Raw genomic sequence first — 14,535 nt, forward strand, 5'->3', positions numbered from 1 at the left:
AAAGAAATATTGTTGCTTTTGTTATAGCATTTTAGAAAGAAGAATTTAGATAACTGGCACTCCTTATATAAAAGGAGTAATATTTAAGGGCCAATACTTGCTATGTTTAATGGAGGCATTGGAAGACTTTGAAAAACAAATTGAGTGCTAGTAGCATTGAGGGATATAATCTCAATCACCAAGCAATTTGAAAAACTAATACTCATATAATCTATAGTTTTACCATAGTTCTTCCCTTTGATAAGGTATTGTTTGTAGACAAGAATTCTTATATTTATTATTTTAGTAATGAATTTAATATTTCTGGAGCTATTTTAACTAAATTTCATTTTTTCTTTTAATCATTCAATATATATATGTGTTTAATTTTTTTCAATACATCAGAAACTGAAATAGGTATTGAGGCATATTGTAAATCAGATTATTTCTTGACATTTCTATGATATTTTAAAAATTAAACATATGGGCTCATTTCAGCACAATGAGTTTTTAAATATGTGATTACTTATTTATAGAGTAGGAACCAAAGTGTGCGTATATTGAAATATGCATTCATTGAACATTAGTTGCCAAAATGTAGTTATTTATAATTAAATAGTTAAAGACTCTTGTCTGTTTAAATGCTAAAAGTGTAATGCATTTTTCTTATAGTTAAAAAACTAATTTAAAAGACTATATAAGTATTTGTAAATATTAATTTTCTAATAATACTTATTTTACATATCTTTCCATAAAGACAGCCAGCCACCTACATAACTCTTCAGATGGCTAATGTAATTGGAGAGAAAGTCTATAAATGCTTTAACATAATAAGATATTTTAAATCTAATGCTCATTTCTTGGGGCTCTCAAAATTGCATGCTCCCCCCTCCTTTCCTGAAGAAAACCCACCATGACAGAAGGTTGTTAGAATAAGTAATATGTGCTTTGTATTTCTGAAAGGAAGAAACAAAAGACTGAAGAAAAAGCTAGAGTATGAGAGAAGACAAGCACTTTTTGAGTTTAATGTGCGTGAAATTGTATGCCTTGGAAGAAAGACAAATTGTCAGAAGGATAAAAAGATCCTTTGCTCAGAAATACTCTGTGTAGGTGGTTATTTGTTTTATTGCTTTGTCCCTAAAGCAAGTCATCCCTGCATACTGACTAAATGAGGAAGCTCTACTTAAAGATGCCAGAATTTCAAACCCAAATCACACCAGAAGGGATGGCAGCGGGAGGACGAGGAAGGAGGATAGGAGAGCAAAAATGTGGCATTGGTAAACACTAAGGTTTTACCTCTGGAATAAGGGGGCCATCTCCTGGGGAAAAATACTGCTAAGGAGAAATATCAAATCTCAAAGAAAATGTAAAGGCTATAATAAGTCACTCTGGAACTAAGGTGTGACAGGAACAGAGAAAAGTATTGATTCATCTGTCCTAAATTTGGTCACAAATAGGATATCTGTGAACCGAAATAAGAAAATAAGGACAGGAGGAAAAAATTAAGACAAGAAAGGTCAACTAGATGATTCAGAAAAATTAAGTACAAGACACTCAAAGAGGTGGCCTCACTAAATTGTTTATAATCACTATTTTGTTATTTTATTTCCTATCAATATCTTTTCTAAAATGTCATACTGATTACTTAGTAAATTAAATAATGTCTCACAACTAGAGTGTACATCCGAAATTAATATAAAACTGTATGTTGACTGCAACTGAAAAAAAATGGCTTCAATTAAAAAAAAGTCATATATTTGTTTGATTCAGTCTAAGATTCCTCTAAAGCTGTCATTGTTAAATTATGTACCTATTCACTGACTTTTAAAAATCTGTTTAAAAAATATGCAAGCTTATTTATCATCAGTACTTTTATTTTTCCTGTGTAATACAAACCATTTGTTTAATTTTTCTTTGTTACCTCAATATGCTTAAATATCATTAATGCTGATGTTTTCCTACATAATTTAGTGTTTTCTTTATTTCCATTTTTTTCTGTATTTTTCTATGGAAAAATATCACCTTCAAAATCAATATTACCATGGAAACACAGGCTAAGGGGTTGTAGAAAGAAAGACCAAAAAAAAAATTATATTATCCATATGCCACTATTAAGAAAACATTTATACATTCTAACTACATCACTATATACACTGAAGTTTGTTGTCTTAAATTAAAAAATGAAATTGGATATTACTGAATTACATAAGAAATATAAATTATTCTTTGTTTATTCAGTTCAATTAGAATTTTTTTTCAAAAATTAATATAGTCTAATAATGCAATAGGGATATTTTAACAAACATAATAAGTACAAGGATTTTATTTTATGATAGAGGTAACTGAAATGTCTTAATTCACTACTTTGCTAAGTGTCATTCTTAACAGTGGGTAGCATTTTTATGGAACAAACTAGTATCTGCCATAAAGCTTTATCAGGTGTTTGGGGGAAAAAAGTTTGCAGTGATTTAACTGCTGGAAGATAGACATACAAACCTCTTAAAAGCATATAGCGAAAGAACAAAGAAAAAGGGCCTGGCTCTGGAAGCACTTGCTTTCACCATGTGCTATTGTTTCCTAATGAAAATAACTCATGTAAATAGAAAGAAAAAAATCGATGAGGAGAACTATTGCTGGGTCCTTAAGAACAGGTACTGATGACAATTCAAATCTTAGCTCTGTCATTTTCTAGCTATTCTACACTTTCCAAGAGACATTTACTTATCCAACGAGGCCTCAGTTTCCTCTCCATGAAAATGATGATCCCTCTAACAGTGAGGATATTGTGAGAATGAAATAAAATAATGTATGTAAATGGTTAACTCGTGTTGTAAATGACATATAGTGTCAATAAATAATAGCTATTATTAGTCAGTGGATCATTTCAACATTGGAAAAATGTATTTGTTTCATGTTAGAGACAAGAAAAGGAGCTTAGCTTGATCAAAATAATAATTGATTACAGTTCAGGGAAGGTCTATATGGTGAGATCCAGAAATTTTTCATAGCTTACTTGAACTAAAAGACTCAGGCTGTCTGTTAAGTAACCAGATCATATTCTAAAAACAGATTTCCTGATCTCTGGTCATCTTTCTACTGAACCAACCTACCTTTTAAATGAGTCCCTACAGTTAATTTGAATGTTTATACTTTATTTGCTTTTTTAAAACAAGTTGAATTTACTGTAGAAATGACCAATTATACTTTAAATTAAAACATACTAAAGATAATTTAGACAAAGCAATCACGCTACTCCATATAAATTAAACTGGTTTATAAATGGCCAAGGGGGTTATACCTAAGTTAATTTCCTTATTTAATAAAAAAAAATCAGATACATGTTTTAATATAATAGAAACACAATCCTAAAACAATCAGTAAATATTCAGGATTACCAGAAACCTGCAAATATAAGACACTGAGGTATCAAATTGTCCATCTCTGGAAATACATAAAAGAGAAAGAAGTAAATCATTATCCTTTTATGCTAACATGATCAAGTTCTTAATTCTACTTAAATAAGTAGATTCTTCAGAATGAGTTTGGCAGAAGACTGAATAGAGTACTTATCCACAAAAAAATTCTGAAGAAATACAGAAAATTGAAGAGACAGCTGTAAAATTCTTTAACTTTTAAATATTGTGAAAAAAGACCTATAATTTGACTTTCCTACTTCAGCTTATTTCAAAATATGACTGTAAGGTTCCTAAGACTGTCATTAAAAATGAGGTTTACCTATATATTAGTGTATATTTTTATAAAAATGCCTTAAGAAATAGCTATTCTATATTTTCCACAAAGATCTCATCATGAAATCCAAATATAACTGTCACAGTTCCAAAATGGACTTCAAATATTGTTTTTTTAAAACTATTACAAATTAACAATAAACGGTCAGTACGAGCTCACATTTTCATAGAAAGGTCCCTGAGATAACAAATATAAGAAACTTAACCTCAGTTAAGATTTCAATCAAACCTACACACTTATGTTTTTTTTTTATAACAAAGAATATTGGCTTTATAAACTTCCGTAATCAAGTGCACCAGAAATAAAGCAAAAATAAGTTTTTCTCTTGATTGCTTTCATTGTTATTTTTAAATCTCAGTTCATTTCTTGCTGGTCTCATTACTCACTTATAGCTCGTGAGGAACGTGCTGCTTTTTCAATAAGCAGAAACGAGGGAAGCCCATAGCCATCTCCTGGCATAATCATTTTGCTAATCCCCAGATACTTTGCTGCTTCTTCTCAGATGTCAGAGAAGTTGGAACTTTGGTTTTATTTTATGATCTCAGGTGTTTTATACCTCTGGGGTAAGCTGAATATTTAATAGGAGAATACAGGATTTCCTGAGTGAGCTTTACTAAGGAACCTCATGAATAATGGACTAGATAGCTTAAAAATATTTTTATTTGAGATGGTGACATTTCCCTTGGGTAAAGAAGTCAGAAAATGTTTCATTTTTGACTGTTTGATTCTTCATTATTCCTGAGGAAAAAAAAAATAAGTTGTTGGTATATTCTAGATCTGAAATAAAGGTTGCAGCAAAGACCTACTTCTTGTGGCTGTTAAAAGATACATGTAAAAAGAGTGCTTTAATTCATGTAATCCTTGTATTTTATTTTCTGCTCCCTCTTGAGAAATATATTTTTATTTCTGAAATAAGGACAACACACATTCAAAACTAAAAAAAAAAAACCCTAAAATTACCGTTTTTTCCCCATATAATTTATGTAATCATTTCTATGTTTTTATAGAGAATTGTCACTGCATGCAAAACAAAACTTAGTGTTTATTTGTACAGGGAAATTATAAGAATATACATACTGTAAGGGACACATTCATACTGCACTTCCAGGTATTTGTAGGTTCCCGGACACGGGTCTGGAAAGACATCAGGACCTGCCACAACTGCACACTGGGTCCTGTTATTGCACCTGAAATCCAAAGATAAGAAAAGAAGAGATAATACGCTTACGCAAAGTTAAGTCATTATTAACATCAATACTAGATTTATTTTGGTTCCTGTTACACATATTTAAATGAGGTTTTTATCAATTTAAGATTTTAGACTTATTAAGGGAATTCTGTCGTATACTTTAAAATAATATAGACATGAAAATCAATACATTCAGTTTACTTGTATCAATTCATTTAATATTTGATTGAACACAGCAGGATTTTGAGTTGGAATTAATTAGTGGCTAAGCAAAGCTCCCTGGTACATAGGATATTGCCAATGTACAGGCAGGTAAGGAGAACTACTTAGTAAGAAAGATTTCATTATAAAATAAAATTAAGAAAATATAACCATAGTTTTATTAGAAAGATATAAAGTAAATTCATTGATTATTATGAAAATTAATTTAAAGGCAATAAAAATATAGTTGTAAAAAGCTTTTTGCCAAACCTAAAAAATAATAAGTTAATATTTAAATATATATAAAATTAATATACAAATTTACATAATAAACCCATGAGTAAAACCATTTTTAAGAATTAATACTTCACAACTTTTCTAACACTTAACACTTGTCTTGTTGATAATAATCATTTTAACAGGTGTGATGTGGTATCTATAGATAATTTTGATTTTCCTTCCCTTAACAGCTAGTGAAGAGGAGACAAATAAACCCTCATTCAGTGCTGGTAGGGATTTAAACTGGCATAGCCACTATGTCAAATAGTATGGAGGTTCCTCAGAAAATTAATAATAGAGTTACCATATGACCCAGCAATACTTCTTCTGGGTATCTACCCAAAAAACTTGAAGACATTTATTTGCAAATATAAATTCACGCCATATATTCTTTTCTTTATTATTCACAGTGGCCAAGACATAGAAACAACCAAAGTGTCCTTCAGCAGATAATTGAAAAGAAGATGTGGTACATATACACAATAAAATACTACTCAGCCATAAGAAAAGATAAAACAATGCCATTTGAGACAACATAGATGTACTTTGAGAATATCAAGCTAAACAGAGTAAGTCAGACAGAAAAAGTAAAGAACTATATGATTTCACACATATGAGAGATAGAAAACTGGAAGCAGCAAATAAAAATCGAAAAACAACAAACAAAAGCTCATAGACGCAGACAACAGTATGGTGGCCATCACCATGTGGTGATGGGAAGAGACATGACTTTGGATGTCAACATATAAAGTAATCTGGTATTCTACAGATGATGTATTATAGAATTATACACCTGAAACCTATATAATTTTATTAACCAATGTAACCTTAATAAATTTAATTTGAAAATAAATAAAAGGGTGATTCTCATTTTCTTGTGTTCACCTGAATGAGAGTAAGATTACAGATTGCCATTCACAAATGTCAATATCCTAGAATTTAAAATAACTTTAAATGCCCAAAGAGAATAATCAAACATTACTATTGACACAAATGCAAACTAGAAGTCTTTTGTGGCAACAGGGCTAAACAGAACTGGGCTAACCTAATTTAATCATGGGTAAATACATGTAAAAAAAAATCCTACTCTGAAAAAGACACCCACTTCAGAGTGGCATAGTAGATTCAATAATTCATCAATTCGTAAAGATTTCTGTCGATAAATAATGATTCATCCCACCCAAAATATTGGCATTAAGAGTACAGGATGAGACACTCAAGTTATCTTCTGTTTATGTTGTTTATTCTTCTCAGAAATATTATATCTCAGGGCTAGATTTTTGTGTTACTTTCTTAAATAGATGTTTCATTCTCTGAAATAACCTATATTCCTATTTTCTGCTAGCATACTGCTAGAGTAGGGAGCATTTAGGGTAGAACTCATTTTGATTTAGAGTAAAATGCTTTGTGTTTACTCAAGGCTACGATTCATCAGGCTTAATGAAGATTTTATTTAGTCCCTAAATTCAAATTGATTCTTTAGTGAATGTCTTAAGTGTAAAAATATATATATTCTATGTTATCAGTAAAATACTAATAAAAGCCAATATTTTATACACACCTTGCAATTTTGCATTACACTTAATCCTGAGGGTTAAGCATAGTCTAAGGTTCTTTTGTATAGATTTAATGTCTGAGAATGACTATCAGAAATTAACCTGTACAATAACATTAATGTACATGTGGTTGTCCTCATACATGCACTGAAAACAGGTAGCTTGACATTTTGGTGTATCCCAAGTTTTGAAAAGCTAGTAGTATATTACATAAAAAAAAAACACAAAAAAAACAACAACACTTGAAGTCATCTCAAATTAAAAGGTATTTTTCTTTTGCAGTTAAAGTAATATAAGTTTTACATCACACCTTGAAAAATAAACTCATTAATTTATCTGAGGATTTTATACAATATACAGCTATATAGACTCAGTTATTTCTATAATTATTAAAGAAAATTAGCTATTATCAGGAACACATTTGAAGTAGCAATGACAACAGTTCAAGAACACACAATTAAATTTGATGATATTTAAATATTCTGTAAATATAATATCATTGTTAATCTCTAGTGTTTGGATTATAGTTATTTTACTTCTTATGATCAACCATTTTCTCCTAATTACTAATTACAGATATATTAATAAAATAATAAAATTTATTTAGAAAATGTGTCCTTTCTTGTAATTTTTAGATATAACTGTTTAATTACAAATCATTTATTATTTAAGCAATCAATGTTTAATATCAACAAATCAGATTACTATCCATTTATAAGTAGGGCATAAAGGTTAAAATTTATAATTATGAATGTGGTTATTTCATGGATACTGTCTTGAATAAAGAAAATTGAATATTTTCAAGGGTTTAATTTGGTATAGACTGAATTTAAATATACAATGTAGACACTATACACATCCATCCATCCATCCAATTATTTAAACATGTGCCTCAACAAATTTACATATTATTTACATTTTAAAAATACTAATGATTTATGTATACATAAGAAAATTAAATGAGCAAACATTTATTATAAATGAGACAATGTTGTGAGTCCTAGTTATCTTTTTTTTTTTGTATTCTTCTGAAGTTGGAAACGGGAAGGCAGTCAGACAGACTCCCGCATGCGCAGGACCGGGATCCACCTGGCACATCCACCAGGGGACGATGCTCTGCCCATCTGGGGCATCGCTCGCAACCAGAGCCATTCTAGCACCTGAGGCAGAGGCCACAGAGCCATCCTCAGTGCCCAGGCCAACTTTGCTCCAATGGAGCCTTGGCTGCAGGAGAAGAAGAGAGAGAGAGAGGAAGGAGGGGGGGGGGTGGAGAAGCAGATGGGTGCTTCTCCTGTGTGCCCTGGCCAGGAATCGAACCCGGGACTCCTGCACGCCAGGCTGACACTCTACCACTGAGCCAACCAGCCAGGGCCGAGTCCTAGTTATCTTAATGTTAACCAATGAATCAAGAAAGGCTTGTAGCCTGATCAGGTGGTGGCACAATGGATAGAGCATCAGCCTAAGGCACAGAGGACCCGGTTCAAAACCAGGAGATTGCCAGTTTGAATACAGGCTCATCCACTTTGAGCACAGGTTCATCAGCTTCAGTGTGGGGTCATAGACCCTACCCCGTGGTCACTGGCTTGCACCCAAAGGTGACTAGATTGAGCAAGGGGTCATTGGCTCAGCTAGAGTCCACTGGTCAAGGCACATATGAGAAAGCAGTCAATGAACAAGAAAGGTGCAACAACTAGGAGTTGATGTTTCTCATCTCTCTCATCTGTCTATCTCTGTCCCTCTCTCTCTCTCTCTCTCTCTCTCTCTCTCTCTCTCTTGCTAAAAAAGAAAGCCTGATATGATGGTGTATGGGATGAGGAACGTAAACCAAAACATGCTATACCAATAAATATTGCAGTAATCGTTATCGTTGTTTTACAGAAAACAAAATTGCTTTACAATAATCACTTTTCAAAACAATTTAGTACTCTATTACTATTTCTATGTCAAATACTTTTTTATAAACTAAGATCCTGAAAAAACAAAAACAAAAAAGAGACCTGTGGTGGTGCAGTGGATAGGGGGAGGAGTGGAGAGGTAGATGGGCGCTTCTCCTGTGTGCTCTGGCCGGGAATCGAACCCGGGAATCCTGCACACCAGGCCAATGACTCTGACGGGTCTACCATATCATGCTTTTTACTTAAAAAAAAAATTTACATTTCTTTTGAATGCTGATGAACAGGAGACACCAAATCTTTTTCGCCTGCAAACTACTACCTTCTTTATTAGATCTAGCTAATAACACTGTTCTGTCTTTTTTCCAAATAGCTCCAGATATATGGAAAAGATTTATATAGGTGGAAGGGGATCCTCAAACCCCTCAGCGAGATCTTCTGAGAATGGCTTTTAAGATACCTAGAGGCAGAAAAAGCCCAATAGAGATCAGGGGAACTACCAGCTTTTAGGATACACCCTTAAAGGCTCCAACACCCCAAAGGGTCTCATAGGATGCCATCTGGGTCCTGCTTCAATAGTGGAAAGGAAGGTCATTGAGCTAAAGCCTGCCAGGCTTACATGCCTCTGCTGTGAGGAAACAGGGACACTGGAAGGTGGGCTTCCCCCTCGCTCCTCTAAGGGAGGGTTCAGTCTCTTCCAGCCCTGCTCCAGCCACCTATGACCTAACCTTGCCCAGAAAGCTGGGGTTTGCCACTGAAGGCTGAAGGTGCCCAGGGCCATCGGCCCCATCTACGACACTGTGGACGAGCCTAGGGTATTTCTTCCAAGAAGCAGGTAAACTGATCTCATTTGCACAAGGGCCACTTAACTATATTTTGCCTGAATAGTCAGGTTTTTTATTCTTCCCTCAAAGATCTCTGTTGTGGGTGTTGATAGTCCTATTTTCTGCTGCTTTGCTTAATATATAGTATTTCCTTTATCCCTCCTATCTCAATGCCCCACTCATATTTCAGGCTGAGACCTACTCTTAATTTAGAGCTCTCTTTCCCCCTTTTGCTAACTTCTATTATGAATTTACCTTTGCCACCCAGCTTAGTGTATCCCAAGGTTCTCTCTACCAGGCCACAGTCACAGAGCTCCAGGGAAAAGCAACCTGGTCTCAACTCTCCAGGCAGAGGAGAACAGAAGTTCCATATCCACGCATGCTGCAAATGGCTTTTTCCAGTCTGCCTGAATCATTACCAGCTAGAAGCAGCGGTCATTGGGACTTGGACATGAGCTGCAAAGTATAGAATGGTGACAACAATTCCAGTGCCATGCGGACTTTTCCTGTGGGGAACTTTCCTGGACTCCTGCTCCCTGTGACAGCTCCTAACAGACTGAACTGTGGTTGGGTCGCATTTTTCAGGGATTTGGCATGGTGATGGGGCCAACTTGGACTTGGGGAACATGTTAAGGACACTACTCATTCATGGATTCTTGCTGTATTGGCCAAGAGTTTGCTTAAAGGCTGTTAATCACTGTAAAAAAAATAGAGGACTGGATGAAGAAGATGGGGCACATATACACCATGGTATATTATTCAACTAGGAGAAAGGGTGACATCGGATCACTTATAGCGGAATGGTGGAGTCTTGATAGCATTGTGCGGGGTGAAATAAGCGAATCAGAAAAAAACAAGAACTGCAGGATTCCATACATTGGTGGGACATAAAAGCGAGACTAAGAGGCATGAACAGGAGTGTGGTGGCTATGGGGGGTGGGGGGAGGGAAGGAGGGAGAGGGGGAGGGGGAGGGGTACAGAGAGAACTGGATGGAGGGTGGCGGAGGACGATCTCTCTTCGGGTGATGGGTATGCAACAGAACTAAATGACAAGATAACCTGGAAATGTTTTCTTTGAATGTATGTACCCTGATTTATTGATGTCACCCCATTAAAATAAAAATTTATTTATAAAAAAAAGAAAGAAAATAAAGAGAGAGACAAAATTATACATATCAACATTGTAATAAACTAAAATTAAATAAAATAAAAAATATATATATAAAACAAAACAAAAAAAAAGAAAGATAAACAATCTCTGGAATATTATTGCTGTATAAGATACATTATAAATTGATTATTTAAAGGTTAGTAACAGTTTTTAAACAGGAGTTTAAAGGTTGGTCCTTTTTCTTTATGGTTTCAATTGTGAGTCAAAATAAAATTATCTTTAGTATTAAAGATTATTGAACAAGCTACACCAATCAGACAATTATATTAAAGTTGCCAAAAGTAAATTCTCTCAAAAATAATATAGATGAGACCCTTCCTGGAAGCTCAGTTAAAGTGTTATTCCTATATGACAAGGTTGCAGATTCGGTCCCAGGTCAGAGCACATACAAGAATCAACCAATGAATGCTAAACAAGTAGAACAAGCCTGACCTGTAGTGGCGCAGTGAATGAAGCGTCGACCTGGAAATGCTGAGGTTGCCAGTTCAAAGCCTTGGGCTTGCCTAGTCAAGGCACATATGCAAGTTGATGCTTCCTGCTCCTCCCCCCTTCCCTCACTCTCTCTTTCTCTCTCTCTCTCTCTCTCTTCTCTAAAATGAATAAATATATATATATAAATAAGTAGAACAATATGATCTCTCTCTCCCTTCCTCTCTCTAAAATCAATCAATAAAAATTAAAATATATAAATGATAAAGTAAAACAAAATGAATGCTTTCATGAGCTTTAAACTGATATTTACTTTTACTATAAATTAAAGGGGAATTTGAATATCCCTGATATTAAGACACTTTTTATCAATCCACAATATAGGATGGAGAAAGACTGTAATACAATGGTCAAATGCATCATAATTAATAGTCACAGAGAAAAATCTCATAATCTTATAGAAGAATTAAGAATAACTGACATTGATAAGTGTTTCTATATTTTCATCAGAATCATTATGAAATAAAAACTTTTCTACCTCAACAATTGACAATTTGCGAATAAAGTATAAGCTGTAATATGATAAATACCAGATAGAATTCTCAGAGAAATCTCTAAGAGCTCAGTCTTCACATACATTACATGAGGGCTAGTTATATTAACTACCTCCCAAAGTTAATATGCTCACAAAAATGCACTAGAAAAAGATGTAAATTATCAATAAATATCCTAACTATACATTTTGTTGTTGTAGTTATAATTTTGTCATTATTAATATTAATTATGTTTCATCATGGGTTAACAACAATTTATTCTAGATAGACCAAGTCTTTGAGAGAAATTTACAATACAGAAGTGATGCACAGAAAATCTCACAAATTATTTTGAGTGTAGAAACAGAAAAAGCAGATTCACATTAAAAACAAACAAACCACAAGCCATATAATTAGCTGTATGCAAATTACTTTATCTGGGATACCCTAAAATAAATCCAAGATTTATAGTAACAATGTCCTATATATTTGTGTAAGCCCTAAAACTTAGAAGGTGTGTCCACAAATAATTTAATACTTGTTTCTTCTTTTCTGAGATGAATATTACTACTGTCAACTTTATAGAGAAGGTAATAGATATGGAGATATTAAATAACTTTTCAGAATCTCAGTAATGAAATAATAGTCACTGGACTCCAGAACAGTGACCTGAAAGCCACATTACTGTTGTCTTGCGAGAGCATGAGTCATACATTTTATGGTCACTCTGGGAAACTGATTTAATTCATTCTGGTAGATTCTCAGGAGTACTGTGATGATCTGATGAGGTAAAGACCAGCTGTGAAATATCTAAGTGGCCCAGGATTCATTCAATCATTGTGTGGATCAGACATTCCAAGCAGGTTCTGAATTTAAAGTAACATTACGTAGCCAGGTCCTCTCAATCCAAATTGGCATACACCAATCGGAAAGATCAATCTCTGAACATAAGGTGAAAGGAGTTAATGAATATTTATTTATACATAGATTGTTCTAAAAGAAAAAAAAATAGAAAACATGCCAAACATGCCATTTTAATTCAAACCACATATATACTGCCCAATTAAGTATAGTTGCCATCTATCAATCAAGTCTATTTAATAAATGTTAATGTGTTGAATGTTATTATTAGCAGTAATGTTAAAGCAATATTGTTTAACAAAAATAGATGTCTTAGGATGACTGCCAGGGAAGAGACACATAATCACAGGATTAGTAATAGAATTCAGAATCATTTGCTGCTAACATATTCCTTCCAATATGGCTCATAGCAGTAAGAACAAAATTAGTTAAATATGATAATGAAAAAGTAATCTCTGGGTAAAAAGTTCCTCTATTTGCCACAACATACAGCTGTATATATTAACAATGATATTGCTGGGTTTACAAACTATTCAGGTAAATTCTTATACAGAAACAATGGGTCTTTGTCCCATTAAATTCAATAAAGTAACATATTTTAACTTCCATTATCCAGATAAAAATTAGCAGGCTTTATCTCATGTTTGGTTATAACATTTATAGATAAAGCATATAAAAGCTTTAAACAGAACTCTATTTTAACTCTATTTTAAAACATTCTCACATAATAGACATATAAGGATGGTTCCACAGCTCTGGTTATCAAAAATGGTAACATTAAAATAATTTAACTGTCTGGCCTGTGGTGGTGCAGTGGATAAAAAGCCTAGACCTCGAATGCTGAGGTCGCCAGTTCGAAACCCTGGGTTTGCCTGGTCAGGACACATATAGGAGTTGATGCTTCCTGCTCTTCCCCCCTCTTTTGCTCTCTTCCTCTCTCTCTCTAAAAATGAATAAAATAAAAAAAGAGTTAAAAAATAATTTAACTAAAAAATGCTGTATTTATGTAATAAGAGTATAATTCACAGGGATTCACTGTTAATAAAACCCCTTCAATAACATATTCATATTAGAAGTCATCCCTGTAAATGTCAAGAAACATATAAATTGATGTTTCAGCCATGTAAATATATAAAACTTCATTGAAAATAACTGGAATGATGAGATATAGAGAAACAAAGGTGACATGTTTTTTTGTGAGCAAAATTAGGCACATGGATTAACATTAGCACTTATCACATGACATTTATACAAAAGCATGTGTGATGAGAAAACACACATACACATAGATAGTATCACCAAGTAGTTCACAGGATCTAACATGACAAAACAGAGTTTGAATAATATAAGAATCAGACACTATGCCCTGGCTGGTTGACTTACTGGTAGAGCATCAGCCCGGCTAGAGCACGAGCCCGACATGTATAAGTCCTGGGTTCAATCCCTGTCCAGGGCACAGAGGAGAAGCACCCATCTGCTTCTCCACCATTCCCTCCTTCCTTCCTCTTTATCTCTCTCTTTTCTTCCCGGAGCCAAGGCTCCATTGGAGCAAAGTTGACCCAGGCACTGAGGATGGTTCTGTAGCCTCCGCCTCAGGCGCTAGAATGTCTCAGGTTGCAACAGAGCAACACCCCAGATGGGCAGAGCATCACCCCCTGAGGGATTTGCCGAGTGGATCTTATTAGGGCGCATGTGGGAGTCTGTCTCTCTGCCTTCCTGCTTCTCACTTCAGAAAAAAAAAAAAAAAGAATCAGGCACTATGATCTAACAAGCAAATGTTTTCAAGATATCTACTGATGCAAAGGAAAAAAAAAAAGGCACCACCATCACAATACATTGATGTATAAAATCTGAAAAAAGTTTAAGTCATC

The 14,535-nt window shown here is 33.9% G+C and overlaps 1 protein-coding gene across 5 annotated transcripts in view; it reads right to left on the reverse strand.

Annotated features, from left to right (window-relative positions):
* The window catches only part of ADGRL3 (adhesion G protein-coupled receptor L3), an 870,179-nt gene that overhangs the window by 348,035 nt on the left and 507,609 nt on the right, over positions 1–14,535 (reverse strand). For all 5 annotated transcript variants that reach the window (XM_066233208.1, XM_066233205.1, XM_066233207.1 and 2 more), the window contains exon 6: positions 4,807–4,916. In XM_066233208.1, coding sequence (XP_066089305.1) covers positions 4,807–4,916 — 110 coding nt within the window. The remainder of the gene's footprint in view (positions 1–4,806; positions 4,917–14,535) is intronic.

The sequence above is a fragment of the Saccopteryx bilineata genome, chromosome 5, assembly GCF_036850765.1.
Source record: "Saccopteryx bilineata isolate mSacBil1 chromosome 5, mSacBil1_pri_phased_curated, whole genome shotgun sequence".
In the NCBI taxonomy this organism is placed as follows: Eukaryota; Metazoa; Chordata; class Mammalia; order Chiroptera; family Emballonuridae; genus Saccopteryx; species Saccopteryx bilineata.